The sequence below is a fragment of the Anolis carolinensis genome, chromosome 1 (genome assembly GCF_035594765.1).
Source record: "Anolis carolinensis isolate JA03-04 chromosome 1, rAnoCar3.1.pri, whole genome shotgun sequence".
Lineage (NCBI taxonomy): Eukaryota > Metazoa > Chordata > Lepidosauria > Squamata > Dactyloidae > Anolis > Anolis carolinensis.
In genome coordinates, this window is record NC_085841.1 from 29,102,189 (window position 1) to 29,130,123 (window position 27,935).

Here is a 27,935-nt window from a genome sequence, read left to right on the forward strand (position 1 = left end):
TGAGCACAGAGAAGAAAACTTTCTTCACTGCACATATTGCCACCGTATAGGAGCAAAGGTGCACTCTCTTCCATGTCTTGTCACATAAAACTCAAAATTGTTATTTACTTTTTACCATAAAAATAAACTTCTCTCTACCCCAACTCAATCTTTCATTTACAAAAGCCATCCAGTAACATTTAAAATTATGCTGAATATGTTTCTAATAAGACTTACATCTTCTGGCAATGCTTTTACTAATTCACTGTGTGCCATGGGTCTGATGCTCAACTGATGGATAATTTCTCTCTTGATTTCATCTGTAGCACTGACTTGACCAACACCAGGAATAAATCTCTCACCTGTCAAGGAAATCAACAGTTACAGAAAGTGTTGATTAGTTTTATTAATCATTCATGTATTTTAATGGAGAACAAACAGACATAATCGCTTTGTGCTATTCTCTGCTCTATACGGAGCACACATTATTACACTCTCTGTATGTTATATCAGATAATATTCATTTCAGATGGCAAGAGGCATGTACAATATCAATATCTGACAATAGTGTGATTTCCCAAATTGAAAAGAAGAACAAATCACTTGTGCTTTCTCCTCCTTTCAGTCCAACTAAAGACATAAATAAAGTCAAACAAGTGCTGCAAGTAACAGGACCATCAACCTCACTCAGTTCATAATACTGTTAAGTGTAAACTTACCAACAATTATGATGATTAGGTACAACATTTCTTCAATAAGTGTATTATTTTGCTGAACCACATCCTAAAAGGAAAATAAATGAATACATTCAAAGAAATGCTGTACTTTTTTTAAAAAAAAATATCTTATTACAGTAGTTAGAAATCACAACTCTTAACATACATTATCTTAAGAGTCCATTTGATGCATTTCAAAGGAATGAAATTGAATTTTCAAGAACTCATAACATACCTTATTGGAATTTTCAGAACTGAATCTTTTGCCATAATCTGGAGTACTAAATATTGGATAAAGTTCAAAGCGACTCAGCATTATCATAAGAAAGTGGTTTGGATCCATCATGGATGCACCTGTCTAAAGAAAAATGACATTAATTCATTTATGTGTGTATTTATTTATTTGTTTCTATCTTGCTTAAGCAGGAAAAAAGTCATCTACCTACTCTTCTCAACTAAATTTATTATGTTAGAAACATGAGATATGTTGCATTGTTTAGCATATTAATATTTAAATTTGAGCTTTAATTAAAAAAAATTTTTTACAGCTTTGTCTAGAATGCAGCAATGAAGTTTTGGAACTGCTTACAGTTCCAGTTCATGTTTGCCAGGGTAACATCCATAAAAAGTGAAATTAACAAGCTAAATGAATGCTTTTCAAAGTCTTCAATTTTTCTAATAGTTATATTTTGATTTTCTTCATATATATGGCTTTTTCATAATACAAATAAGGTGGCGATTTTAGGAAATGAACAAAATAAGTTGCTTTTCCCCAAACGGTACAAGCAGACCCATCCCAAAAATAGACATAACAAGAGAACAAGTCCTAGAAAACCAAATCCTTCCTACATAAAAATTAGAGGGAAAACTTTACTGCAGCATAAAACCTCATTTCCAGGAACTAAACAGGAAAATTACAGGTTGAACATCCATTATATGGAATTCTGAAATCCAAAATATTGCAAAAATCCAAATTGCTCACGAGTGACTGAGACAGGGACACTTTTGCTTTTTGATGGTTCAATGTACACAAATTTTGCTTCTTGAACACTAGTAAAAATATTATGTTCAGAATTACCTTCAGGCTAAGTGTGTAAGGTGTATATGAAACATAAATGTTTATTCCCTTCCCCAAGGTACTTCATTATGTATATGCAAATACAGTAGAGTCTCACTTATCCAAGCCTCACTTATCCAAGTTTCTGGATTATCCAAGCCATTTTTGTAGTCAATGTTTTCAATATATTGTGATATTTTGGTGCTAAATTCGTAAATACAGTAATTACAACATAAAATTACTGCGTATTGAACTACTTTTTCTGTCAAATTTGTTGTATAACATGATGTTTTGGTGCTTAATTTGTAAAATCATAACCTAATTTGATGTTTAATAGGCTTTTCCTTAATCCCTCCTTATTATCCAAGATATTCGCTTATTCCAAGCTTCTGCCAGCCGGTTTAGCTTGGATAAGTGAGACTCTACTGTATTTCAAAATCCAGAAAAATCTGAAATCCAAAACCCTTCTGGTCCCAAGCATTTCAGGTAAGAACACTCAACCTTTATGCACAAGATTATAGAACAATACCGAATGGGAACCTCCAAATCCCTGAAGAGTCAAATCTTTTTTTTAATTCGAAGAAATATTGAATATAGGAGAAATGTGTTTTTTAAAGAAAAGAACTATCACATTACTGATGCTTTAAGGCGCCCTGGGTGGCACTGTAGATTAAACCACTGAGCTCTGAACTTGCTGACCAAAAGGTCGGCAGTTGGAAGCTGGGGAGCAGGGTGAGCTTCCACTGTTAGCCCCAGCTTCTGCCAACCTAGCAGTTTGAAAACATGCAAATGTGAGTAGATCGATAGGTACCACTTCAGCGGGAAGGTAACGGCGCTCCATGCAGTCATGCCGGCTCTACAGTTTAGCAATAGAGATGAGCACCAACCCTCAAAGCCGGACATGACTAGACTTAATGTCAGGGAAAATCTTTACCTTTTACTTAGGTATAAAATCATACTGAGCTCACAGGAAAGGATATAAAAGTATATATATCTATAGATGTTATCAGATAATATTACCTGAAGCATAACTATGTCCTTATCGAACATTTCTCTTCTACATTTCACATTATGATAGTAGTATATCTGTTCAAGGAAAAGGTTTGCATTATTTGATAAAGGAGTTATTGAACATGTCACATAATAAAGCAAAAAAAAAAAACATCCAAAAATATTATAAAAGTTGGAAAACTGAATAATCAAATCTGAGAAGCCTAATAAAATAGCTGGAAAAGATACATGTATATTATTGCCAAGCTGAACTACAAGAATGAGTTGTTGTAATAGCTTAGCACAATAATCTATGAGAATGTACATAAACCTTCATTTCAGAACGACTGTAGAAATAGAGACTGATCTAATGAAACAGTATAGCTTGCTGCACCGACAACTCATTTTCATGGACATAATGGATTTCAGATAAGTCACCATCTGCATATTGCCATTTAAGCTGCCAGCTCTTCTTTTTAAAAAAATATTTAAAATAAATTAATTTATTATCTTTAAACATATTACATAAATCCCACTATTGACACTCCTAGTGAAAATTTACAAAGTGACAGAACATCACCCTTCCTGATTACAGACAAATAAATGATAACAATTATTAATTTAACAAGATGTTATTGTTATGGTTGAGCCTTCTGGCTCCGATACTAGGAGACGGGGTTGTAAGACTCCTCGAGAGTCAGACTCTTTTGAGGAGCACGAAAGGAAACGGCTCCGGGACTTATTTGCAGAACCAACAGATGAAGACTCATTTGAGGGTTTTACCGAGCGAATGGAGGAAGAGATGGTTAGCTCAGAGGAGGATGACATGGAGTGGACTCGTTTAAGGGAGGATTTGGGTGTCACCGGCAATGATAGTATGGGAGACGATTGGCGGGTTGCAGGATCGGACCCATGGACGGGCTGGAGGGATGGAGCGGGATCCACAGCTGGGGATGCTGTGGGGCGTAGTCAAAGGTGTTTTAGCTCTGATGAGGATGATGATGATGAGGCACCTGGAATTAGGATAGCAGCTGACAGCGATGAGGAGTTATGAACTGGGATAAAATGGGGTTTAGGATCAATGGCTAATTGCGTTGGGCAAGGTAATCTGGACGAACGCTTGGGCTCTTGTTGGGGAACTTCCTGAAGACGGGTGTGATTCGTTGCTGGATACGTAAGTTACCAAGGACACTGGGCATAGACGGCGGGAGGAACTGTGTGGGGTTTTTCTGTGCAACTTGTGTTTAATCTTGATAGCTTGGACCTCCGTCGTCTTTTTGACGGACATTAATTACCTACTCTGGATTGACGCTGGACTGACTGACTGACTACGACCTTGGACTATCCCTTCTGTGGCTATCGGTGGAACTTGTGGAACTTTAGACGTCTGCGCTTGGCTTTCGACCTTGGACCGGATTGGGACCCTGCTGACCGCCGTTACCCTGATTGATGTGCCTGGACCTGGATTTCGCTCGTTGCACGGAGGAGTAAACAGCCTGAGTTACTCATCTGTAGCTTTTGAGTAGCAGAGAGGAATCTGCTGCCAGTTTTTTGTGTTCATTTTGACCTCTGTTTACCAACTTTTGTTTGTTTAAATTGCCAGGCTGAAGTAAGCACTTTTGATTTAATCCGGATTAAACTCCTGTTTAATCCGGTTTATTCTTTCGAACCGTTTTAATTCAAATGGAGCTGTTTCTGTTACTTTTCACACTGAAGACAAGTGTTTGCCTAGTCCTTTGTTTTCTATGGGCATTTTTTAGTTCTGTAACCTCAATAAACTGTGTTGTACTCTATTTGGCGGCGTTCTGTCTTTGACAGTTATTAATGTAACAATGTTGGGATCATGAAAAATTTGGCAAGAGTCAAAGGTGGACTCTGCAGAAAATGCTTCAACTGAACTTCACAAAAAGGAAAATCAGCCTGTTTAGCAAGCTTTGCAAATGTTGTTTTATTATCTGTAATTGCTTGATTTTTATACCTATATAATTTTATTATATACCCATACACCTGGGGTCACGTAAAAGTTTATTGGGTGGAAAGGGGTCAAAAGTGGAAAAAGTTCCAAGAAGCCCTGATCTAGGTTGCTTACCTACTTCTCCAGGACAAAATAACTCTATAAGGTTAAATATCTCAAAGTGCCTTGTGACTCTCAGTTTCACACAAGAAGGAGGTTAATAAATGTTTTAACTTACTTGGTTAACAAGCGAAAACCCATTTCTCCTCCACATTCCAGCATGTACCTGGGCACACAGAACTAGACATCGCAATGGATGTTCTATCAGCACAGGTGGACTAAGTTCACTCTACATTAATTGAACACAGGACAGAAAAAAGCCTGAAATACATTTTGTTAAAACACTTAAAATGATATGACTGTGACTGCACTTATGGGAAAAGGTAGCAAGTACTTAGAGTTAGAATTTAGATTTAGAATTCATTTTCTATTATTCTCTGGATTTTAGCACTACTTGCTCATATATATGAAAATATATATAAATAATTTGTTTTCTTTAATCATCGTTAGGTTTTACATACAATCACACATCAACAAACCAAACATAACTGTTGCTTGCTCAAGCTTTGGCGCAAAAGAGATTCAAGGTGCCATGTCAATTTTTTCCCATCAAGCGGGTGATAGAGACAAAAACTTTCTACCCATTCTATCAGCAGCAAGGAAATAGGAATTGTAAAGAAGATCAGTTGAGTTAATGTGGAAGTTTAAATCTTGGCCTACTACACTGGTCATAGTTGCAGAGAATGGTGCCTCATGTGCCAATGCTGACCTCCATTCCAAAATGTGGGCACACCACAATCTGAACAATGTTATATAATCATTTTTTGTGAGCTTATGTTTGTGTGTTTACCCAGTTTTATGGCAACAAACCATGGCCAAACACAAAGTTTCACTGGGTCTTAGCTACGGTCAGTTATATATCTTCACAATTTCTGAACTTCAAAAATACTGTCCACATAATACCCCTGTGAGGTTCTGAATGCAAGTCTACTCCAAAACCACTATGGCTTTAAAGGCGAATATTTAACAAATGGCCAAAATACTTTCTTCTACTTTTAGTATTTGTTCCGTTCCCCAGAGGTTTGGTTTGCATTTTTTTAGTTGTAGGAATAGCATCTGTTTGCATTTGCTCCAGGGTTGCTGCAGATTCTGCAGCAGTCTGATAGTTAGCCTGTTTGCAAGTCTTTGCTAGTTGCAGCCTGCAAATGTATCGTTTTGTTCTGGAGACCGCCCCTTTTCCTGGGGATAGAAGGCTCCATTTTGAGAAGCGTATTCTGCCTTCTAGACTGAAGGAGAAACATCATAGATGTGCTTGTGTGGCCAAGCCAGGCCAACTCTGAAAAGGCCATCGTAAGTACAAACAATTGACCTGCCTTTAAAACCAGTGCCAAGCATAGCTAGGGGAAAGACTTGTTCTTTCTAATAGCTTTGGCACTGGGGCAGAGAACATCTTCGGATTTCTTGGCCACTGGAGGAAGCCCTACCAACTTTGCCTCAAAAACTAGCTTTGAGCTAAAATAGTTATAGATCTTTTGATAGCAGCTCAGAGCTAGGGTGAAGAGGATCTCAGGACCTCTTTGCCTTTGGTGGAAGTTAACCCAGCAACCAAAAAGGGAAAAGCAAGCAAGGAACATCTGCAAGGTTTTATAAGTGGACTGTTTTTATTTGCAACTTTAATTTCATGTGCCAAGTCTGCCAAGGACTTTGTGTAAATAAAATTTTGTTTGATTGTTCTACTTGAAGTGCCTTTGGTTACTGGGATTTCCAGAGCTTCTAAGTAAGGCCCCCGCAGTTCACCTGGGCAAAGGAAGAAGCACATCCTAAAGCTCTAAAAGGTGCCTGGGTGTGACGGCATAGTATTGTTTGAAAGATTACTGTTCTCCATTTCTATTAATAGTAAAGTAGACTTTCAGTTGACCAGAACTCTAAACAACCGGCAAAAAAAATCAAATAATATTTTAAATGAAAATGCTGTTTTTATGATACAGTAAAACTGTGTAACATTAAATTAAGTTTGTCTACGCTTGTCTTAATTTGCTGATAAAACTTCTTTATGTATATGAAAAATAGTACAGTAGATTCTGTATTTTAGTATTCATATAAAATTAACACATAGTTTTTATAGTATGATATATAGCCTTAGGCCTATTTTTAAAAGTAACTCTCAAGTAACCAGAAACTACATTTAACTGACATCTAGAAAAGTGCCAGTAAACTAAGAATTTACTATTTTTCTCATACATCAAGGAGTTTAATCAGGAAAAATGAAATCATAGATGTACATTAAACTGAACATTACTGCCCTGAGTCCACTCGGGTGAGAAGGGCGGGGTATAAATGTTGTAAATAAATTACCTACCATCGGCAGCTGTTCTGGAAATTTGTATGCCACTTCACTTTTACTCAAAAGCACATGCAAACCTAAATAAATAACAAAAATGTATTTTGAATTTACAGAGTATGTGCATTTATCACCTTATATGATATGATCAACAGTGCAAAAATTAGGATATTCTGGTACTCTTCATTATCTGGGCAGAGGGCACTAGGGGCCACTAGGAAGAGAAGGATTCTTCATTTTATTGAGCAGGGGGAATTGAAGGAAGAAAACAATTCCCCCCATTTTCGCTGGTTATTTCCCTTCCCCTTCCCATATCAAAAATAGAATAGCTTCATTTATCATTGTGCTATTGCACAACAAAATTGTATAAGGGTTGTTTCCATGGGTGGGGGGGAATAACAGGAAAACAGGGAGAATTGGTTTTACTCCTTCAACCCACCGACCACCCCCATAAAATGAAGTATCATTCTCTTTCTAGTGGCCTCCACCTGGATAATGAAACAGTACCAATATTCCTAAGAAGTGCCATTTCCAAATGTGGAGTCTATGAAGCATAAGCTTGTGAAGCAGACAGAAAAAATACTTTGTTTAGAAGTTGAAATAGATATGACTCAAATATTTCCTAGAATAAAAAAATCTTATTAGATACAAAACAACACAAAGTGAGCCCTCTGTACAGATTCTGCATCCACAGATTCAACCATTACTTGACAATATTCTGGGGGGAAATAATTCAAAAAGCATGCCTTAATTTAGCCACAAACTAAACAATATGCTGATATCTAGGCATACCGTGCTGTAGCCTCTCATCATTTCAGATTCTCAGGCTAATAAATATGCTATTAGAATGTTCTTATGAGGAGTAAAATCTACAGCTTTAGAAAAGGAGAACTAAACTATTTTTATGAATTCTTCATATGATTTGAGGAAGCAGCTACCATTACCACTGCAGATAGGACAAATGCTTATCAGTGCATGTGAAAGCTTGATCCACTTCTGGTGAAAATTAACTTGTTTCTAGACCCATCAATCCTTTATCCCAGGATCATATATAGTACACAAGCCACATGTACAATCTATCAGGTCTCAACAAGTCACCTTTTTACAGGTTGTTTGTGAATTTAAAACATAAAAGTTTGCCAAGGGCCTGTTAGGGCAAAACACGTAACTGGTTTGTTCTGTACTGTGTGAAGTGTGACATCTTAGTTTCTTCCTAAGCTATTTTGTAAACAACCACCAACAAATTCTGGCATAATATATCGACAATGCCTGCCTCAATAATTATGTATAACATTTAAAAATAAATCTGTCCAAATTTTCTCAGCATACACAATCTGTGAAACAGTTCCAGCAGCTTATACTCATGCTACAAACTGCAATGCTTGGTAAAAGTATTCAAAGCAGAGTTCACTTGCGTACGAAATAAATATGATAATAGTCATAAGACATGATTCCACATGCAAATAGTTAGAAAATTATACCTGGATCTTTTTGCTTGTATAAACTTTGTATAAAAAAACTCTGCATACAATCAAGCAGTTTAATCCTTACCTGCAAGCAAACGAGAAACTGGGAGATGAATGCTAACTTTTTCCTGAGAGACACAGTAGCGAATAGTCTCTACTGTGTGTCCACACATATTGAGATCAATAGGTTGCTCTCCACTGGTAAAACCACTGTGGCACTGCATCAGTGTAGTCAGACATTTCTTATATGCTTCAATGAGCACTTTTTCCTATAAAATTTGAAAAATAACAAAGCTCTGAAACACCATGACAAATGTAGCACATATTTTTATTCAAAACGTATGAACTGAAAAATCATTTCAAAATAAAACCTTCTTCCAATGTATTAAGTATATTTAAAGTAAAAGAAGCAGAATAAATTCATTAATTAGTGCTATTCCATGAATGGCTGCACAAATGTAAATGGACGAACTGAGCAACCAAAGATTTAAAACAGTATGTGAAAGGACTGCAGAGCAATATATCCATACATCCCAACACTATGAAACAAGCAAGCTTGAATGCAAATAAAATTCTTCCAATGTTAAGCATTCTTGTGTCATTTTGCCCCTCAGGAAATTGGTACATTTTGAACTGACTGTAAAGGTCCATTCAAACTAAGGAAGGTAGAGCCATCCAAAAAGGGTTAATCCCAGTTGCTGGTAAGGATTATATTATTTTAGAAAGGTATATTCTCTTGGATCTCGCCTCAGTTCATTCCCAAGGTGAGAAAAATAAAATGAGAGACCAAAAGAACCACAAAAAGGAAAAGTAGCCTTACAGTCCACACATGGGACTAAATTTCTACTTCTCCTTGGCTACAGTGGACCTTGGGTAAATTACCAACCAGAAGAAAAGGGACCATCCAAAAAAGGAAGTGACCCTAACAGCAATAGGGAGGGAAGATGAAGAGCAAATTAAACCAATCTGAGAGGAGCTGCTGGAATATTCATCTGTCAAAAGAGCTCCAAGCAAAGAGAAAATTATCCGATTTGTAATCTTTTGTAAAGGCAGAAGAAATAGCCCAAGTTGCAGCCCTGAAGATTTGCTCTAACAGAATGAAGCCAAAGTATCTGTTGTCCTGACAGAATGAGTACTCACATTTTGTTGCTTAGGTGGGCCAAAAGATTCACAGACTAGGAAGATACAAACCTTAATCCATGGAGTTAGTATATATGAAACCTTGCCCAGAGAGGTGGGCAAAAAGGAGACAAAGAGAACCTCCTAAAAGGCCTATAGTGTCTTATACACATAGCTTCAAGGCCCCTCAACATTCAGTTTTTGCCACTGCTTTTATAGAGGGTGGAAAGAATGAGTTCAAAAGGATAGTAAGATTTTAGGATGTGCATGATAAAAACAGGAATTTTAGGATCAAGCCAGAAAGAAACTGGAGACATGGGGGTGTCTGCTCTTTTGTAGTTATTTATTTATTTATTTATTTACAGTATTTATATTCCGCCCTTCTCACCCCGAAGGGGACTCAGGGCGGATTACAATGAACACATATATGGCAAACATTCAATGCCAATAGACAAACAACATTCAGTTTTAGACAGACACAGAGGCATTTTTTAACATCTTTCCAGCTTCACGATTTCCAGCCACAGGGGGAGCTGTTGCTTCACCGTCCATTGGTGGCTGTTCTTCCTCATTCTTTTCCTCGTGAGCAGTTTTATGGTATTGTAGATTAGTTAAATTAGCCTCCCGCATAAAGCGTCCCTAAATTTTCCCTACTTGACAGATGCAACTGTCTTTCGGGGCTGCTAGGTCAACAGCAAGCCGGGGCTATTTATTTTTATTTTATGGTCGGAGGCTTAACCCGACCCGGGCTTCGAACTCATGACCTCTTGGTCAGTAGTGATTTATAGCAGCTGGTTACTATGGACTGAATCTTCTTCCTGAGAGACCAGAGCATCAGTCAGAAGCACTGAAATTAGTCCACCAATAAGAACAAGCCTCTGGTGAGAGTATATAGCTTCTGTGCTACATTAATGCTCCTTCTATTTTGCATAGATGATTTAACTAAGTCATTATGCTGGGTGGAAAAGGAGCAACTTGTAAGAATACCTTGGGTTGTGGCTGAAAGAATATGTGGTTAGAGCAGTAGAAGAATCAGGTAGGGAGCACTGTAAACCCAAAGTTGCTAAAACTTGAGATAGCAAAGGGATAACGTCATTTTGATTGGAATGTCTGTCTCTGGCATTCCTCACCACCCAAAATATGACCATTTTCTGTCCTCAGATCCCTGAGAGAAACTGAATGAACTCCAGAAAAAAGAGAAGCAGGACCCTCCAGAGATGGGGTTAAAGAGAACCTTATCAGAAGTATGAAGTCTTTCTTATCCAGGTTTAACAAAGAGCAATCTTAGCTCCAGACCTGCCCTGTTTCCACAGAGGAACAGGAAGGCTGGTGGTGGTGGAGAGAAGCAATTTGTGTGAGAGATGGAACAGAGAAAAAACTCTAGTTCTCTTAGATGTGGAGTGTTATGTGGACAAGTGGCACAACCATTTAAGCTCATTAGCAACCATGGGAGAAAGTTGCTTTAGTCATAAAAAGGCACTGTGAATTATTAATTGTGAAATCTCAAAATGACAGGTATCTGCCTGGGATTCAAATGGTCACTACTATGAGTGCAAGTGCTTGAGCATAACTTCTGAGGTAGTAACATAGTTTTGATGCCCATCTGAGTTGCCTGCTTGAGAGCCTCTGCTAGAGGTTTATTCAGGAGAAACAGAGCTCAACTAACTATGGAGAAGTAGGTGGCGAGTTAAGGAAAGGACCCTCTTCTACATTAATGCCTCTTTCCAGTTATTCTTCAGAAAGATATTTAGGATAACAACAACAATAACAACAACAATTTTATTCTTGTATCCCGCCCCATCACACCGAGGGGACTCGAGGAGGCTGACATGGGGACCTGGCTCAACAATATACAATAACATAAACAATATAAAATACAACAGTATAAAATACATACCAATCACAACAAATTAATGTATCAAAACTATAAAACACAACATCACAAAATAAAAGCGTAGCCAGTGGACAAAGGCAATATAATGGCACTTCAATCTTCAGTCTTGGAGGAGAGGAATAAAATTGTAATTGTGAAATGTATTAGGAGTACTAATCGCAAGAGCCAGTGATAAAGTGCAGAAGACTAGGATATAGGGAGAGGTAGGGACTCAATCAACTGTGTGTCTTACTCGAAGGTGGCTCGAAGGAAGCAGGTTTTCAATTCTTTTCCTAATGACATCAGTGTGAGGACCAATCTGATTTCTGGATCTGTTACATAAAGCAACAATTGACCTCAAGTGGGCTCAGTTCCTGAAGGTTGCTGTGTTCAGCTTCCTTCCAAATAATTTGCCCCCCAGCAAACTCTATGTCCATAACAGCATCTCTGGAGGAGGCAGACCCTGCAAATGTGTATCCTTACAGCTCCTACAGGAGTCTATTAAAGCACTTGAACACAGATGATGTGCCTAAAATGTCTAAAGAGGAACTCTAGTGACCAGCAATGTCCTTTCCCCCCTGCTCCCCAAGAAAATATCAGCACAAGAAAAGGAGGAAAAGTCACAAAGAAGGAGGGAGGAAACACTCTGTTAGCGTCTTTCAAAGGTAACATAAACATAAGAGAGGACCAGAAGGGAAAAGTGAAAGGAAAAGAGAAAAAAACTCAGATTAAAACATTATTTCAAAGGAAAGTTAAGGAGAAGGGATACCACCTTTCCTTGGATGAGGCAAAGAGAAAGAACTGAGGAGGAGGTAAGGATCGAGTAGGACAAACTTTTGAAAAATAATGCCTGATGTTTGCCTTGCCTGAGCAGTGACTAGAATGAGGATCCTTTTCCACCAGCTGAAAAACTGTAATCATGCAAACTTAACATTGTTGCGTATTATGAATTTGACAGATCAGTCTGCTTCAATGTTTCACACATAAAATCACGATACTATATTTGAAAATATCAGTTTTACTGGTACCTGTATTAATTATTTCATTAATAAATGAAAACATGAAAATATTTGAATGAGATTTCACTTACATCTAAAGCACACCAGTCCTGCATCATTGCAATGACATGTGTTAGTTTCATCTGCAATGTAAATGCTGCTTCCCATTCTGGCTCCATTTCAATATGCTGCCCAACTTGACGGGTTATTGGATCCATTCCCTAGAAACACAGGAGAAATGTGATAGCAGTGTAAGATCAGCAAATTCTGCCTAGTTGCAGCCTGCAGTTCTGAGCTGCTTACCCCATTTTCATGAAAGGAGGCAAATACTACTTAATCTTTAGCAATTCTGTAAATTTCAACTGTGGTCAGTTCTGGCTGTACTCACTAAATGTATTTCCAACCCCATCCAGCAGAAAGGACTGTAAAAAGAATTTGTCTTACTAAAATTGAGGTGGGAAACGTAGAGGACTAAAACTACACATTATCATTACTCTCAAATAGTAACAGTTAACAACAAAACACTGCAAAAATTGGAAATCTGATTTAAAGAGCAATGAACACTATGTCATTTGTTTTTCAATAGGAATTACAGTATCATAAGAAAAAATAACCTACCTGCATACATTTCAGCAACTCTAAGAAGACGTCAAAGCCATCCAGAAATTTTTCTCTCAGATCATCTGACCAATCAACTGGCTTGCTTATTAATACATACCTAAACAGAACAGAAGTAGGTTGGTAAGATAGTCTATACCTAGGTAGAAATGTTTTGATTGTTTTGATTTTAAGACATACTTACTTTAAATCCAGAATCAGACTTTGGACCCGCCGAAATTTAAAAGCCTGTAATGCTGTATACCGCTCAAATTGAAACCTGCCCTGAACATCTCGATGTCGTAAATGGTCCATAAATGTCGAAATGATTGTAGTCATAAGGTTCTCTTCTATTATTAACACTCGAGCCTATATTAAAATACATTAAACATTTGTTTCAATATCTGTGCAACAGAGGAATATTCAATAAAATAATCTGTATATGCCTTATGCATTTTTATTTCGGCAGCACAAGTAATCTGGATATGACACAGCCACTTATTGAATAAGAAATCCCCTGGGAATCCCATGTGTACCAACACCTGCTCTATGTCTCCATCTCTTATGTTTTATTACAATTTTACTTTTAATGACTAACAGAAATGAGTGTACCACTGAAGAATACAGGAAACACAAAAACAATTATACTAAGTCCATAATCTGTTTTCCTTTTCCTTATTCAGTCCTGATTGTAGAGGTATATCCAATATGGTCAATATAACTGTTTGCAACTGAATGGGGATATATTTAATATTCTTCTCAAACATTAAAACATTACCTGCATTTATCCACAGTCTAACATACTTGAATCATTTAGCTCCTTAAGTCAATTCTTTACATGAAGAGTTGGTTGTCTTCACACTTTTTCCCAGTTGTTTGATTACCTTCACTAAAACTTTACGGTAACTTTAAATAGTTATTCTATTTCTCCGGCCCTATAACTCTGGTACAGTTTTATAAGCAAAGAATTAAAGTTCTATAATACATGCAGAATTACATTCTTTCTGGTGAATATTTTAGGCTTCAGTTAATATTTTTGACTGATGGTACATTTTTATATGAGAAGTTTCTACACATTCTTGGCACTGAAGTCACAGTAACAGTGCAAATATTAAAAGACCCCTAATTTACTGATTTCTTAAGCTTGTCCATGCTGTTTCTTCAGGTCAGTGGGAATCCTCTGGGGATAGACATTCAGCTATGAAACATGCCCCAGCTTAGGTATAATAAAAGTGATGGTAGTTTTCTAGTACAATACAAAAGCAGTATTAAGATTCTCCTTTCCCTTCTCTATTGCTTTGCCCTACTACTGATTTTAGATTGTAATCTCCATTGAGGCTGAGATTTGTATTTTTAAAAAGGAAATACTGTAATATTTCACACCATTTGGTGCTTCTGTATCCAACATCAATGCAATATTTGTACAAAATCTGAATGGGATTAAAGAGCAAAAAGAGGATTTTGTTCAACATTTTAAGTACTTACAAGTGAAGGCACTGTGAATATCTGTACTGAGAGGTCAGCAATTGAGTACTCTCTGTCGTGGTCATCTTTCACATAATCATTCTGCAAGCGCTCATAATTCTAATAAGAAGGAGGCAAAAAAGGCAAAAGGTGCCAGCTATCAGTTTTGAAAAAAAGGCAGCACTACTCACCAGAGTAGGTACAGTGAAGAGCTGAACAGAGAGAGCAGTCACCGACACTGGCCGCTCGTGATCGTCCTCCATAAAATCTCTCTGCAAGTGCCGATAATTCTAAACAACAAGGGGAAATTCACCTCTAATCCACACTGACCAGTTGTTTTGTTTAAATTTAATGCTTCTGGTAGGAAAATCCTGTGCAAGAACTGCATTAGCGCATAAAGAGCGAAAAGCAAACTTGCAGTATCATTATAATTTTAACAGGCCAATTATAAGGCACAGTTAAAGGCAAATTAGGAATGCTAGTAATATTATTATAAAATTAAGCCAATATTTACAGACTATTTATGAGAAGCAATGCAAAGTGGCATTTTTTTACTATTTTTAATCCCTATGTTGTTGGATTTAGCAGTTTTAGCTAACATAGCCGATAGTTGAACATTCAACAACACAGAGAAGGCCAGAAGTTCTGATCCCTGGTATAAAAAAATGTAGTGAAAGCCAATGATGCTATTCTGAAGACTTAACTGCTAGTTTTTGGAAAACTTGCCACAGCAAGTTTTAAAAGAATACAGAAAACTACAAAGGAGAGGGAAAGACTTGCACTAGGAGATATCCACTTGTGCAACACTGGATTCAAGCCATAATGTTCATTTGAACTGCCAAATAATTTTGGCAAAAGTGACCCAATTATATAGGAATCTAAACTGTCACATTACATTATATTCAAAAACTTCTGGAGTCTAGTATAAAACTCCTCCAATGTGCACTAAGTGCTCCAATGAAAAAAGGGGTTCTATGCGGATGTCAACATTGAGGCTAGCTGTAGATGCATGTAATTATCTCTACCGTACATGTAGATCTTCTGCCACAGTATCAAGTCAGTAAGGAGTCATGGTGCATGCAGTAATGCCATAAGGTCAGTGCTGTTTAGTTTCATCACTGTGTTTCCCATTCAAAATGCCTGAATTTGCATTCTACATTATGCTCCATTAGATGTTAAAAAATTACTCACTCTTGCAAACCGGATGGCAAAAAGTTTCTTGTACTTCAAATCCATAAGTAAACTGCTCATGAATAACTGATGATATACACTTCTAGCTCCTGGGTTTTAAAAAAAACCACATACACAAATATGTATCAATATCAATTGTACTATTCCAGCAACCTGTCACAGAAACATCATTTAATCAGCTTTAGAAAAGGGATGGTTAACTTTATCACGTCCAGGATTAATTGTGCCCCACATGGACCTGTCAGAAGTATCAAAAGAATCCTTGAAGCCATGTTGAGCCTTATGGTTCAAACCTTATTTCCACAAGACACAGTACTGAAACACATTGAATAACCTATGTATTCAATACCATTTACTCAGAAATAGGTTCAGGAGATTTACAGCCCAGTCTCTGTTAGCCTTACAGCTGTTTTCCCCAGAACAACAGCTTTTTGAACCAATGATGTTATTACAGGTTGACCATCCTTTATCCAGAATTATGAAAGCCAAAATATTTCAAAATCTGAAAATGTCCACATGCATAGCTGAGACAGTGACTTTGCATTCTTGATGGTGCCATCATTTCATACAAAATGGATTTCAAATATTGTGTAGAAAACCACCTTCAGACTCAGTGTATAAGGTGCATAGAACACCAACGATTTTAGTGTTTAAACCTGGGTCTCATCACATTATGTACATATGTGCAAATATGGTTATTTCTAAATCTGAAAAAATCCAAAATTCAAAACATTTTTAGTCCCAAAAATTTCAGATAAGGGATACTCAACTTGTACAGCAGTTAACAGTTAACTGTTTTTGTTAACAGTTGTGGTAGCCATATTTGAATGTCATGCTATTCCCTGTCCTGCTTCTTGTAATTATGTTCCTTTTTGTAATGCCCTCTTTCAATTCTGCAGCAAAGCAGTAGTAGATAAATCAAAACAGAAACTGGGAATTACTGATGAGCACCTAAAATCAATGTTATCTCTCTTCCCCGCTGCTTTATTCTTTGCCATTTATCCTGGACTGTTCAGAACCGTGCCCCAAGTGGTTTTATTTTAAAAAAAATAAACAAGACAAGCAGCAATAACCCACCTTTCCAAAGTTTGGAATCAGACAGCATCAATTTATCCACAAGAGAGGAATTTTCTCCTTCTGGTCCTTCCTGCAAACCAACTTGACACAATATTCTTCTAAAGCCATCTAATTAAAAACAAAATGCAACCAAAGTTGAAAAGAAGGAACCAGTTTGCTTCAATAATCAGATTGTCCACATATACATAATTCCCTTGTACCCTTAATATATTTAAACACCAGATTTAAAAAGGCCTAGCTCCAGTGCTATTATAATAGTATACTCTATTTTTCAATAAACTGGGCATTTCTATCCCTCGGATAACTTTTTAATGATATTTTTGAAAATTTACCCATATTTAATAAACTTTGTAAGAAAGTGTTTTCCTTAATTTTGCTTTTACTAATTCAATGAATGAGAGCCAGTCTCATGTAGTGGTTTCAGCACCATGAAAGGTTTGCCTTAGGATTGCCATAGGGCAGAAATTACTTGAAGGCACATGAGAACAAATTAAATGAATATGATCTTGCGTACCAGGAAAACTTCAAAACAATAACTAATTAAAAAAAGAAAGACCACCTTTAATGCTTTAGCACTTTAATGCTTATTATGGCAGCAAAAAGCTTGTAACAACATTCCAAGGTGATACTGAACCAAATCTCCTATTGTCCTCAACCATATTGGGTGGCGCTAGTGGGATTGTGATGTTTGTAGGAGAGCAACAAAATGATGCAGCGTGCAATATTTTTACAGATGTTTCCATTTTTATGCAGAGAAAAAGTGTGGGCCAAATGGCATGTGAAGCAGGAGCGACATGACCTTTCCCAAAATATTTTTCACTTCACAAATGCATCTCAGATATACCTACCATATATACTCGAAGATAAGCCAGTTTTTCAGCCCTTATTTATGAGCTGAAAAAGCCTCCCCCGGCTTATATTCAGGTCAAGGTCAGGCCAGCAGCAGAGCCTGGAGGCCACAGTATGTTTTCTTTTCCAAAACCTCCCCCTCCTCTGCTTCTCCTCCCAGGCTGGTTATCTTATATTTTTTTGAGAGAGAGACAGAGAATAAGCGAATGTTTTCAAAAGTGAAAGGAGAGTGTGAGAGAAACACTTGCAAGCCAGATTGCATGGGCAGAAGGGGAAGAAAAAAAAGATATTCTTGCAAATTTGCACAATTCATTGCTATTACTGCTATTCTGCTGTGGCCCCCAGATTGTGGAATTCTCTGCCCGCGGAGATTAGGCAAGCCCCCACACTAGCAGCCTTCAAGAAAGACTTGAAAACATGGCTCTTTCGCTGCGCTTTTGGAGAGTAACCATTTTAAATTTCTTTTCCGTTGCTCCCCCTAATATCTATCCTCCAGAATACCCCACTCCCTTATGACCCTGTTCGCTGTGGTTTTTATTTTTATGTCTTTCTCACCCCGAGTTTTAACTTAATGTTCATGTGGTCTGCCCTTGTTTTTATTGTCTCCTTGTTTTATTTTGTAATGGATATTATTTACTGTATTGTTTATTGTATTGTGTTGTGCTGTTCTTTATATGCTGTTTACATTGTATTGCTTTGGGCGTGGCCCCATGTAAGCCGCCCCGAGTCCCCATTGGGGAGATGGTGGCGGGGTATAAATAAAGTTTTATTATTATTATTATTATTATTACTACTACTACTACTACTACTACTACTACTACTACTACTACTATTGCAAGAACATTTGAGTCCAAAAGAAGGGAAGGAGGGAAAAGAGAGCAACAGAAGATGTGTATTTCTTTTTATTCCTAAGGAAACAAAAATGAGATGGGCTTTTTTGGGAGGGGGAGAGAAGTTTTAAAAAGCCTTTTCTGGCTTTTTTTCCTGGCTTTTCTGGAGAAAGAAAAGATGTGGGAAAAGGCAGGAGAAAAGAGGACAAAGTTGTTTTTAGGGGGGCTTTGCTTGCATTTCTTCCTTGGGTAAATGCATGCCCCAAAGCTTCTAAATATTTATATAGATGTTCCCCCTACAAATACATTAATATAGGAATTTTCCCCTCATATGTTTACAGGTCTTTGCAAATCCAATGTAAATATAGATAACTAGAGATTTCCATGTACCTGTAAATCTGTTCCTATATGTCTACATTAATTTTATATATGAATTTTACCCTCATGTTTGCAAGTGCAGAGGGAAAATGTGCGTGTGCGCGCACACACACACACACACACACACACACACACACAGATGTCTAGATAGATATAAACATTGATAAATCGGGCTTGGAAATATTGCAGGAGGAAAATGCATATAGAGAGAGGATTTGCAAATGTTTAAAGGGGAAATACACATGTGAAATTAGTATATATACTGATAGATCTATATCTAGCTCTGCATTGTTTATGTAGGCATCATATGTTTGCCTGTTACTAGGTTGGAAGCTGGCCTGAGTCCCCAGGGGGAGATAGATAGGGCAGGGTACAAATGAAGCTGTTGTTGTTGATGATGATTATTAAGTTACTGTTGCTTTTCTACTTATAGTTAGTTTACTGTTTTTCTTTGAAATACAATAAATATTCAAAACATTTAACCCACTGATGCCTCAATTAATGTAATTTTATTGGTATCTAATTTTATTTTTGAAATTTACCAGTAGCTGCTGCATTTCCTACCCTCAGCTTATACTCGAGTCAATAATTTTTCCCAGTTTTTTGTGGTAAAATTAGGTGCCTCGGCTTATATTCAGATCGGCTTATACTTGAGTATATACGGTAATTTCTGAATGATGCCACAAAAATGAAACACAAGAGAGAAAAGGTCCTAATGATCCTCCTGTACCAACCTGATGCAAACCATATACACACAAGCAACTACTGTGTAAAGAAGAGGAAAATGAGAGATTATTGTGCTCATATGCTTTCCACTTCATTGCTAATAACAACTGAGGGACAGACCTTATTTGAAATGAGGAACTGGTACAAAAAAATAGTATCTCCAAAATTTTCTGCAAATTCTAGGAAAACCAAGTATGCTTGCACCAATCCTGAATCTCACCCACATCACAAGTAAATTGGATTTTACATTTCAGAGAACAATTCCCATAATGATTCTGAGTATGTTTTTGTATACTGATATCCTACTTGCAAGACTTGCTGCCTGGAGATTCTGCCATTCTGTGCCTGGAACATGGCTCTCTGCTTTCAATAATAGAAGTTTTCCTTCATGTTTATAATGCATTTTAAACTACAGTACCTGAATATCCAATAATATTTCCCAGCCATGTTAGAAGCTTCAAGCCAAAGCTCTGATGTGCAACAATAGATGAATGCATAACTTGAACTTTCAGAGGCTTAGTCTGCCGACTGGTATTTCTCTTAAGAATAGGAGAAGCAAGAGGGAAGCTATTAATAGATTGTCAAAATAGAACTTTTTATGTAAGTAGAAAAAAACATGAATATCTCAAACTCACCCCCCTCCCTGAATGCTACAGACTCTTTTCTTACCTTCCCACACAAAGTCTCGGCGACATTATAAATTCCTTTCTGAATGATCCATCTCCTTGTCTATCTCCTTCTGGTGGTAGATTATAAACCTCTTTCCCAACAATCCACCTCCTTGGCTCTGTCCTTCTGCTGCCCTTCGTCTGTTCTTCCATGACTGGCAAAAAGTGCCAGCCTCTCATTCAATTTACTACCTTCCACTCACAGAAACTAAGTCAGAATTTAAATCTTTCCCCCAACTATCAATCTAAAATATCTGATTTTAGCCCCTTTTCCAACAAGTCACCTCTAAATCCATTAAAGAGAAACCCATAACAGAAGAGGGGACAAGAGGACAGAACTGTACATTGCTACTTGAGATACAATTACAGTAAAATCTCGGTGAACCGAGGCTCTGGCTTATCCGAGCGGCTGCCCCCCCTTCCCCCCCCCCCGAAAGGAGCCCTCACCCCTTGGAAGGAGCCCATGAGTGCGCTGCTTCCCAAGGGGCGAGGGCTCGGCCCAGGGAAGCAGGCCACGATCGCAGCCCAGGGAAGCGCTAGGCGTGCCGCTAAGTAGTGACATGCCTCATGCTTCTCTAAAGGCCCAAGCACTGAGCGGAGGGAGAAAACTCCCTCCGCTCGGGGCTTGGGCCCAGGGGAGCAGGCCACGATCGCAGCAGCAGCAGCGATCATGGGCCGCTTCCTCCTCTCCCTTTCCTCTCGCGAGAAGGAGCTCCTTTGCGCCAGAGGAGGAAGAAGTGGGGCGTTTCCCTCTCCCTCTCTCGCGAGAAGGAGCTCCTTCACGCGAGAGGAGAGGGAGAGGAGGAAGAAGCGGCCCAGGATCGCTGCTGCTGCTGCGATCGTGGCCTGCTCCCCTGGGCCCAAGCGCTGAGCGGAGGGAGTTTTCTCCCTCCGCTCAGTGCTTGGGCCTTTAGAGAAGCATGAGGCATGTCACTACTTAGCGGCATGCCTAGCGCTTCCCTGGGCCCAAGCGCTGAGCAGAGGGAGTTTTCTCCCTCCGCTCAGCGCTTGGGCCTTTAGAGAAGCGTGAGGCATGTCGCTAAGCAGCGGTATGTCTCGCACTTCCCTGGGTCCAAGCGCCTGACAGAGGTAGTTTTTTTCTCCCTGCGTCAGGCGCTTGGACCCAGGGAGGGAAGCGCGAGGCATGCCGCCACTTAGCAGCATGCCTCGCGCTTCCCTCTCTGGGTCCAAGCGCCTTATGCAGGGAGAAAACAACTACCTCCGTCAGGCGCTTGGACCTACAATCTGGGTTATCCGATTAATCCGGGTAACCCGAATTGGGGTCTGCCCGTTTAAATCGGATAACCGGGATTCTACTGTACAAAAATTAAAGACAAGCTGACATGGTGAAGTAGCAATTTATCCCTAAGCTAAGGGAAACAAAACAATGTCAACTTACCACGATCACTGATTTGGCTTGGTCACAGTACTGGAAATCTCCATAGCGAACTGACCTACGTCCCTGTTACAAAATTACATGGTTACTGACAAATTAAAAATTGAAATATAACCTGAAACGATCCATTTCAAATGGTAAACCAAAGAAAGAATTAAATAATGCAATCTAATGAATGTCTACCCAGTTTCCACTGAATTCTATGGGACTTACTTGCCGGATTGCTGTCTTAAGTCAGCTAAATTGCTCACCCTTAAATTTGCTATTTTAACTACAGTAGAGTCTCACTGATCCAACACTCGCTTATCCAACGTTCTGGATTATCCAACGCATTTTTGTAGTCAATGTTTTCAATACATCCTGATATTTTGGTGCTAAATTCGTAAATACAGTAATTACTACATAGCATTACTGCGTATTGAACTGCTTTTTCTGTCAAATTTGTTGTATAACATGATGTTTTGGTGCTTAATTTGTAAAATCATAACCTAATTTGATGTGTCATAGGCTTTTCCTTATTCCCTCCTTATTATCCAACATATTTGCTTATCCAACGTTCTGCCGGCCCGTTTATTTTGGATAAGTGAGACTCTACTGTACTAACAGTGACTTATGCTAATAGCACAAATAACAATATTAATTACATAGTTATTAGTGTGTGTTAAATATATCGTTGACTAAACTATTTATACCCAATTCAACTATACAGCTAAATTTTGTATTCCAACAGATAACAATGCTTTAAGTATACTTTATCATTTAAGTTCTATCATTATAAATGCAGTAAAAATCATCTGAAGAAAAGGGAACTATGAACTAATAAGAAATCTCAAAATAGCCATAGCTTCATAAGGAACACAAGCCATCATGTCACTATGATGCTACTAAATCTTTATGTAAGTGCTGCACAATAACTTAAATGACAAAAGCTAAGGATAACAACTAAAGATTGCAGCAGCCATTCATCTCTTCTCACTCTCTGGTTCAGTTTCTGCTATCTCCTGTATACCACCATTGCTAACGTTTTTGTTTGGTCAACTCAGCAAATGGAATCAAAAACTGGGAAGAGATGAAGAACTATTGTTCTCACCAACAAATCAAGAAGCTTCCAAAAAGTACACAAAAATCAAGTTAGTAGGAGCATTACTTATATAAGTCAAGAGACTCCTTCATTAAAGGTAATTCAAAGACTTTTAAAAGAGTACTATAGAGGAGGTTTTTTTAGTTAATGTATGAATTGCTAAAGCTAATATAGAAATAAGATGGATTTAGGCAATTCTTCTAGTGAAAAAACAAGGACAAATAACCAATGAAAAAAGTTTGCATTAATATTCATCATACTAATTCCATGATATTCTTCTTTCAGTTTTCTTCCTGTCACTTTTAAACAGTAGTGCAGACACATTTTTTTCTGCATCAACTTTCAGAGATACAACATGATCACACTGCTTTTTGTAATGATAATGTTGGAGAACTGATCCATTTTTGTTTTTGAAAGCTTCTTTTGTATATTACCAGAGGCTAGATAAACTTGGGGAATACCATTAGAAAAGGGGCAGTGTGATAGCATTTTTAATGCTTTCCCAGAGATACAAGGATAACATCTTTTAAACTAATGCCAAATAATCATAAGCAAGAAAGAAATTCGGCAAACATCCTTACTTTCACACCATTATTTGGAAAACAAGGATGACAACAAAACTGCTCTTAACATATTTTATGAAAGATAAAGATTATTATAGCAATTAATTCTAAAGCAATGAACAATGTTCTTTGTTCTTATTTTATTTCTGATCAAACGTCTCAAAAAGGGCTTAATCATAATCAAGTTTAAATTATTTGTATCTCGAACTTTAAAAGAAGTCTAAGGTATAACTTACATCTCTGTCCACAGTTGTTGCAAAACCAATGGCCTCCTTTTGTGTACAATTCACAGCTTTTTGAAGAGTGTAAATAACCTGCTCATATGTGTGAACTTCATCATTAAAAAGCATGCAGTAGTACGTATCAGTCATTTTGCTGTGAAAACAATATTACAAATAACAAATGTTATTTAAAATCAAACAAGTTTTCACTGACATCACTTTATTACAATTATATGAATCTTTATGTGCTGAATTGCTCAGTAAAACATTAAGGAATCCTGAATAAACTTTACTTAACACACTCTATCATTAGTAGAGTCCATTGTGCCGTCGCGCCTGGGGCTGTACTCTTAGTGAAAGAGGCATGGACGTGACATCTTTCCCCAGGGGATTGCTTCTTGCCCTCCTTTAGGGAAACTGGAACTCCCAAGGACCAAAACACTGAAGTTAACTCAAAAACTGGGTTTATTCTTCACAAAGGGGGTAAAAGAAAATATACATTACAGTCTTTGATTGTTTAAGTCCATGAAGCTTGTCCAGATCCCTCTTTCTCTGGCTGTGAATGCCGGAGCAAACTCAGCCTCAGTCCAATGACCTATATCTGAAGACAAGAGTCTTCCTCTGTTGCCAAAGGACTGATGTGAAGGCGCTTGAGACTCCTCAACGTTGTTCAGGTTGGCCCTGAACATGAAGTGTGAGTCCCAAGAGTAAGAACCTCAGAATTGGTGCTGAGAGGTAACTTTTGAAGGGCTTTTTGAGCCAAGCCTCTCTTTTCACGTCCATCCGATAGAGTGGAATGAAAAGGAGGAAACACAGTCCTACTCCAGGAAGAGGTGGAGCCAAACAGTTTAGCTGAGTGAGCAATATAACAGGTACAAACAACATTGATTGACAGATATAAATAACCAATCCAACTACATTTACAGGGTAAGGGCAAAATCAGGCATGATACAACAATTCAAATCTTGAAACTTATAGTTCCAACATATAGATGGCGCCACTCGCGCCGTCACATCCATCACTATCTTGATTGGCTTTTACCTGTACATGTACCTGCATGTTTCCTACAGTAACATGTCTAGAATTTGCCTTTGAAGTTGAAAGTTCTGCCTTGGGAGTTTGCAAACTACCTGCTGGAACATATAAAAATCTGTCATATGTATTCATTAAAAAGTAAACCTCTTTTAAAATTCAAAGACAGATTTTGGGGTGAAAATTATGGATTTTGCTTTAATCCATGACTAAGTTAAGGGTAAAAGTTTATTTATTTATTTATTTATTTGCTACATTTATATGCCGCCCTTCTCACCCCGAAGGGGACTCAGAGCGGCTTACAAATTAAATTTACATACAATATTATATTAGTATAGTACAATACTGTTAACAAATTACTATATTGTACTGTATCAACATATTGTAATATTATTAGCAATATTACATGTAAAATATGATATATAATTAATATTATTATATTGTATTATTAGTATTATATCATATTACAATATATTATGAATATTATATGTATATACAATATGTTATAATTATTACATATTATTGTAAATTATATTGTATATATATATATTTATATATAAACACACACACACATATATATATGTGTGTGTGTGTGTGTGTGTATGTGTGTGTGTGTGTGTGTGTGTGTATATATATATATATATATATATATATATATATATATATATAAATAAAACTAGCATAGCATGTTATTGCGGATAGGGGCCTCCAGCTGATGCAAAGAGACAAGATGGAAGTCTCTTCATGGCTCCCTCTTAGCTCTGGCACCCGAGCGTCAGTTGGAGATGGTGGGAGAGGCCTCAGCTGATGCAAAGAGACAAGATGGAAGTCTCTTCATGGCCCCCTCTTAGCTCTGGCACCCGAGCATCAAAAGTTAGGGGCATATGATAAACAAATCTGATTAAAAATGTGTTCTGGGAATATACTTAGGAAAAGCTAAAGAAAAAGAAAGGATCTATTTATCTAAGGGATTACAATTAAAGGTTTAATTTGCCCTGCAGACTGTGATACATAAAAACCAGGTAAGATGCTTTGGATAACATCTCCAAGATCTAGCAGATTCAACTATCACAATAGTCTTATCAGGTAAATCTTTGAAGTGAGGAAGACAAGTCAAAAGTTCTTTCAAACCAAGGTCAATAATGGAAATGAGCATTTAAAAGAAAAGGTACATGATAATACAATCATTTCCCATTCTGCGCTTGAGAGTAATCACAAGCATGTCTTGTCAGAACTAAGTACCATTGAGTCCAGTTGATTTACTCTCCAACAAGTATGCTTAGGAGTGCAATGTAATATTTCCATCAAGTACATCTAGAACTGAGTAGAAAAAGTGAAACCAGCTGTATGTGGCCCTGAGCCTCTGTAATTTCTCTCCAAAAACACCTTCAAATAACTCCCCATGGTCTTTTCATTTTCAAACATAAATAAACCAAAATTGTACCCAGAAGTGACTTGGCATCAATTCAAATGCATCCAAATACATGAATAAAATTTGCAGGGGAGGGGAGGAGAGATAAAAATTGGTCCCCACCCTCTACCCTCATCCACCTGCAGTGACCCAGGTTTGTTTAGTTTTTTTTCAGTGGTTCTCAACCTGTGGGTCTCCAGGTGTTTTGGCCTACAACTCCCAGAAATCACAGCCAGTTTAGCAGTTGTTAGGATTTCTGGGAGTTGAAGGTCAAAACATCTGGGGACCCACCAGTTGGGAACCACTGGAAAAAAAAACTAAACTTACCTGAGTCCTAACTACAGAAAGTCAGCACAAAGATAAATTCTTCAGTGGAACTACATATAACATCATGGTGTAAATTAGAATGCCATTAGCAACTTAATGCAAAAGTCCATGCCAGACTTAAAAACCCCAATAGGAATTTAACAGGAATTTTACTTACACTGTCTCTAAAGCTGGTGGCACTTCATTTTCTTTGTCCCATGTTAATATATCCACAGCATACTGAAACATGATAGCAAAAATATTATAAACTCTTGCTATCATATCGTCTGACAAGTGCACAAGAGGATCCTAAAATAAGACAAAGGGAAATTATTACAGAGAGACCAGATTATATAATTTGTTTTCTACTGCAAAGAAAGCATGAGGAATATTGCTAAACATTACACAGGTATAGCTGTTGGTGAGACACAAGATTTAAAATATTTTTAAGATTCAGAAATTGCCTCAATTTTAGACTCACAATTTGATTCTATGAATTTTTAATTCCCCTTCAACCTTTCTCCCAACATCAGTTAAGATGAAACAGGCCACAGTATAGACTAAAAAGGATGTAAATAAATATTAAAAGAAAAATTAAATTAAAAGAAATCAGGAAAAGAAAAAAGCGAATGCTGCAAAGACTCTTTTGTGTCCCACTGCTCTTAATCTTCATTAGTTGAAAACTGCTTATATCCGCAGAACTCATGCCCAACTACCTGGAATACGTTTTCTTTCTGTAATGTTGTAATTCTATGGTTCTGGGGAAGGTCTGTCATGGGGCATAGGGGAAATCAGATCTCCCCTCCAAAGATAAGGAATTAAAGGTGCAATTCTGGAGGCAGGGATCTATGTTTGCATGACAGATTCCCACCCTCAAATAACAAACCTAATAAAATCCCTCTTATTCTCAAGTTTTGAAGTGTAAATTATGTTCTGTGGTGACGTGTGTGGGCAAAGATTTATTTTCTATGTTCCCTCCATATTGCTACCTCGGTATCAATAATACAACATTCCAAAAAACAACAGATTGTTACCTCCTCTTCTTCTGTTTCTGAAGTGTTATGTTCATGTTTCTGACAGCAAGGACCTTCTTTCCATGCTTCCGTGTCACCACAGTCACAGAAACCTCCACCACCAGATGTCGTCATCTAAAGTGTGATTTTGAAATCATAAGAATAGAAAAATCAGCTTATCAAGTGAAAATTCAGGCAAAGGCTGGTGAATTAATAAACTTAACAGACAATTCAGTGTAGAATATCCCACATAGCACACACTGAAAGTTAAATGACTACTGTGGAAGGTTTTTTGGCAACATTTTAGAACTCAAATGAATACCCATGGGGGAAAGATTATATGATGAAAACATTTGTTTATATATACAGTAGAGTCTCACTTATCCAACATAAACGGGCCGGCAGAATGTTGGATAAGCGAATATGTTGGATAATCTCTCTTTTAGGAGAGATTAAGGAAAAGCCTATTAAACATCAAATTAGGTTATGATTTAATTAAGCACTAAAACATGTTATACAACAAATTTGTCAGAAAAAGTAGTTGTAATGCTATGTAGTAATTACTGTATTTACGAACTT

At 37.5% G+C, this 27,935-nt stretch overlaps 1 protein-coding gene across 5 annotated transcripts in view; it reads right to left on the minus strand.

The window, feature by feature from the left end:
* The window catches only part of ubr2 (ubiquitin protein ligase E3 component n-recognin 2), a 77,052-nt gene that overhangs the window by 39,626 nt on the left and 9,491 nt on the right, over positions 1 to 27,935 (minus strand). For 2 of the 5 annotated variants that reach the window (XM_008125791.3, XM_008125789.3), the window contains exons 4-21: positions 27,378 to 27,491; positions 26,522 to 26,652; positions 23,610 to 23,748; positions 21,733 to 21,795; positions 20,084 to 20,204; positions 16,883 to 16,990; positions 15,806 to 15,894; positions 14,636 to 14,734; positions 13,356 to 13,519; positions 13,172 to 13,271; positions 12,646 to 12,774; positions 8,649 to 8,832; positions 7,116 to 7,177; positions 4,935 to 5,045; positions 2,773 to 2,838; positions 931 to 1,053; positions 699 to 762; positions 217 to 341 (exon numbers count right to left, since the gene is read on the minus strand). In XM_008125791.3, coding sequence (XP_008123998.1) covers positions 217 to 341; positions 699 to 762; positions 931 to 1,053; positions 2,773 to 2,838; positions 4,935 to 5,045; positions 7,116 to 7,177; positions 8,649 to 8,832; positions 12,646 to 12,774; positions 13,172 to 13,271; positions 13,356 to 13,519; positions 14,636 to 14,734; positions 15,806 to 15,894; positions 16,883 to 16,990; positions 20,084 to 20,204; positions 21,733 to 21,795; positions 23,610 to 23,748; positions 26,522 to 26,652; positions 27,378 to 27,491 — 1,992 coding nt within the window. Of the gene's footprint in view, positions 1 to 216; positions 342 to 698; positions 763 to 930; positions 1,054 to 2,772; positions 2,839 to 4,934; positions 5,046 to 7,115; positions 7,178 to 8,648; positions 8,833 to 12,645; positions 12,775 to 13,171; positions 13,272 to 13,355; positions 13,520 to 14,635; positions 14,735 to 14,805; positions 14,905 to 15,805; positions 15,895 to 16,882; positions 16,991 to 20,083; positions 20,719 to 21,732; positions 21,796 to 23,609; positions 23,749 to 26,521; positions 26,653 to 27,377; positions 27,492 to 27,935 lie in introns of those variants that run through there. The other 3 variants (XM_008125792.3, XM_008125790.3, XM_016990652.2) reach the window with 2 other exon arrangements.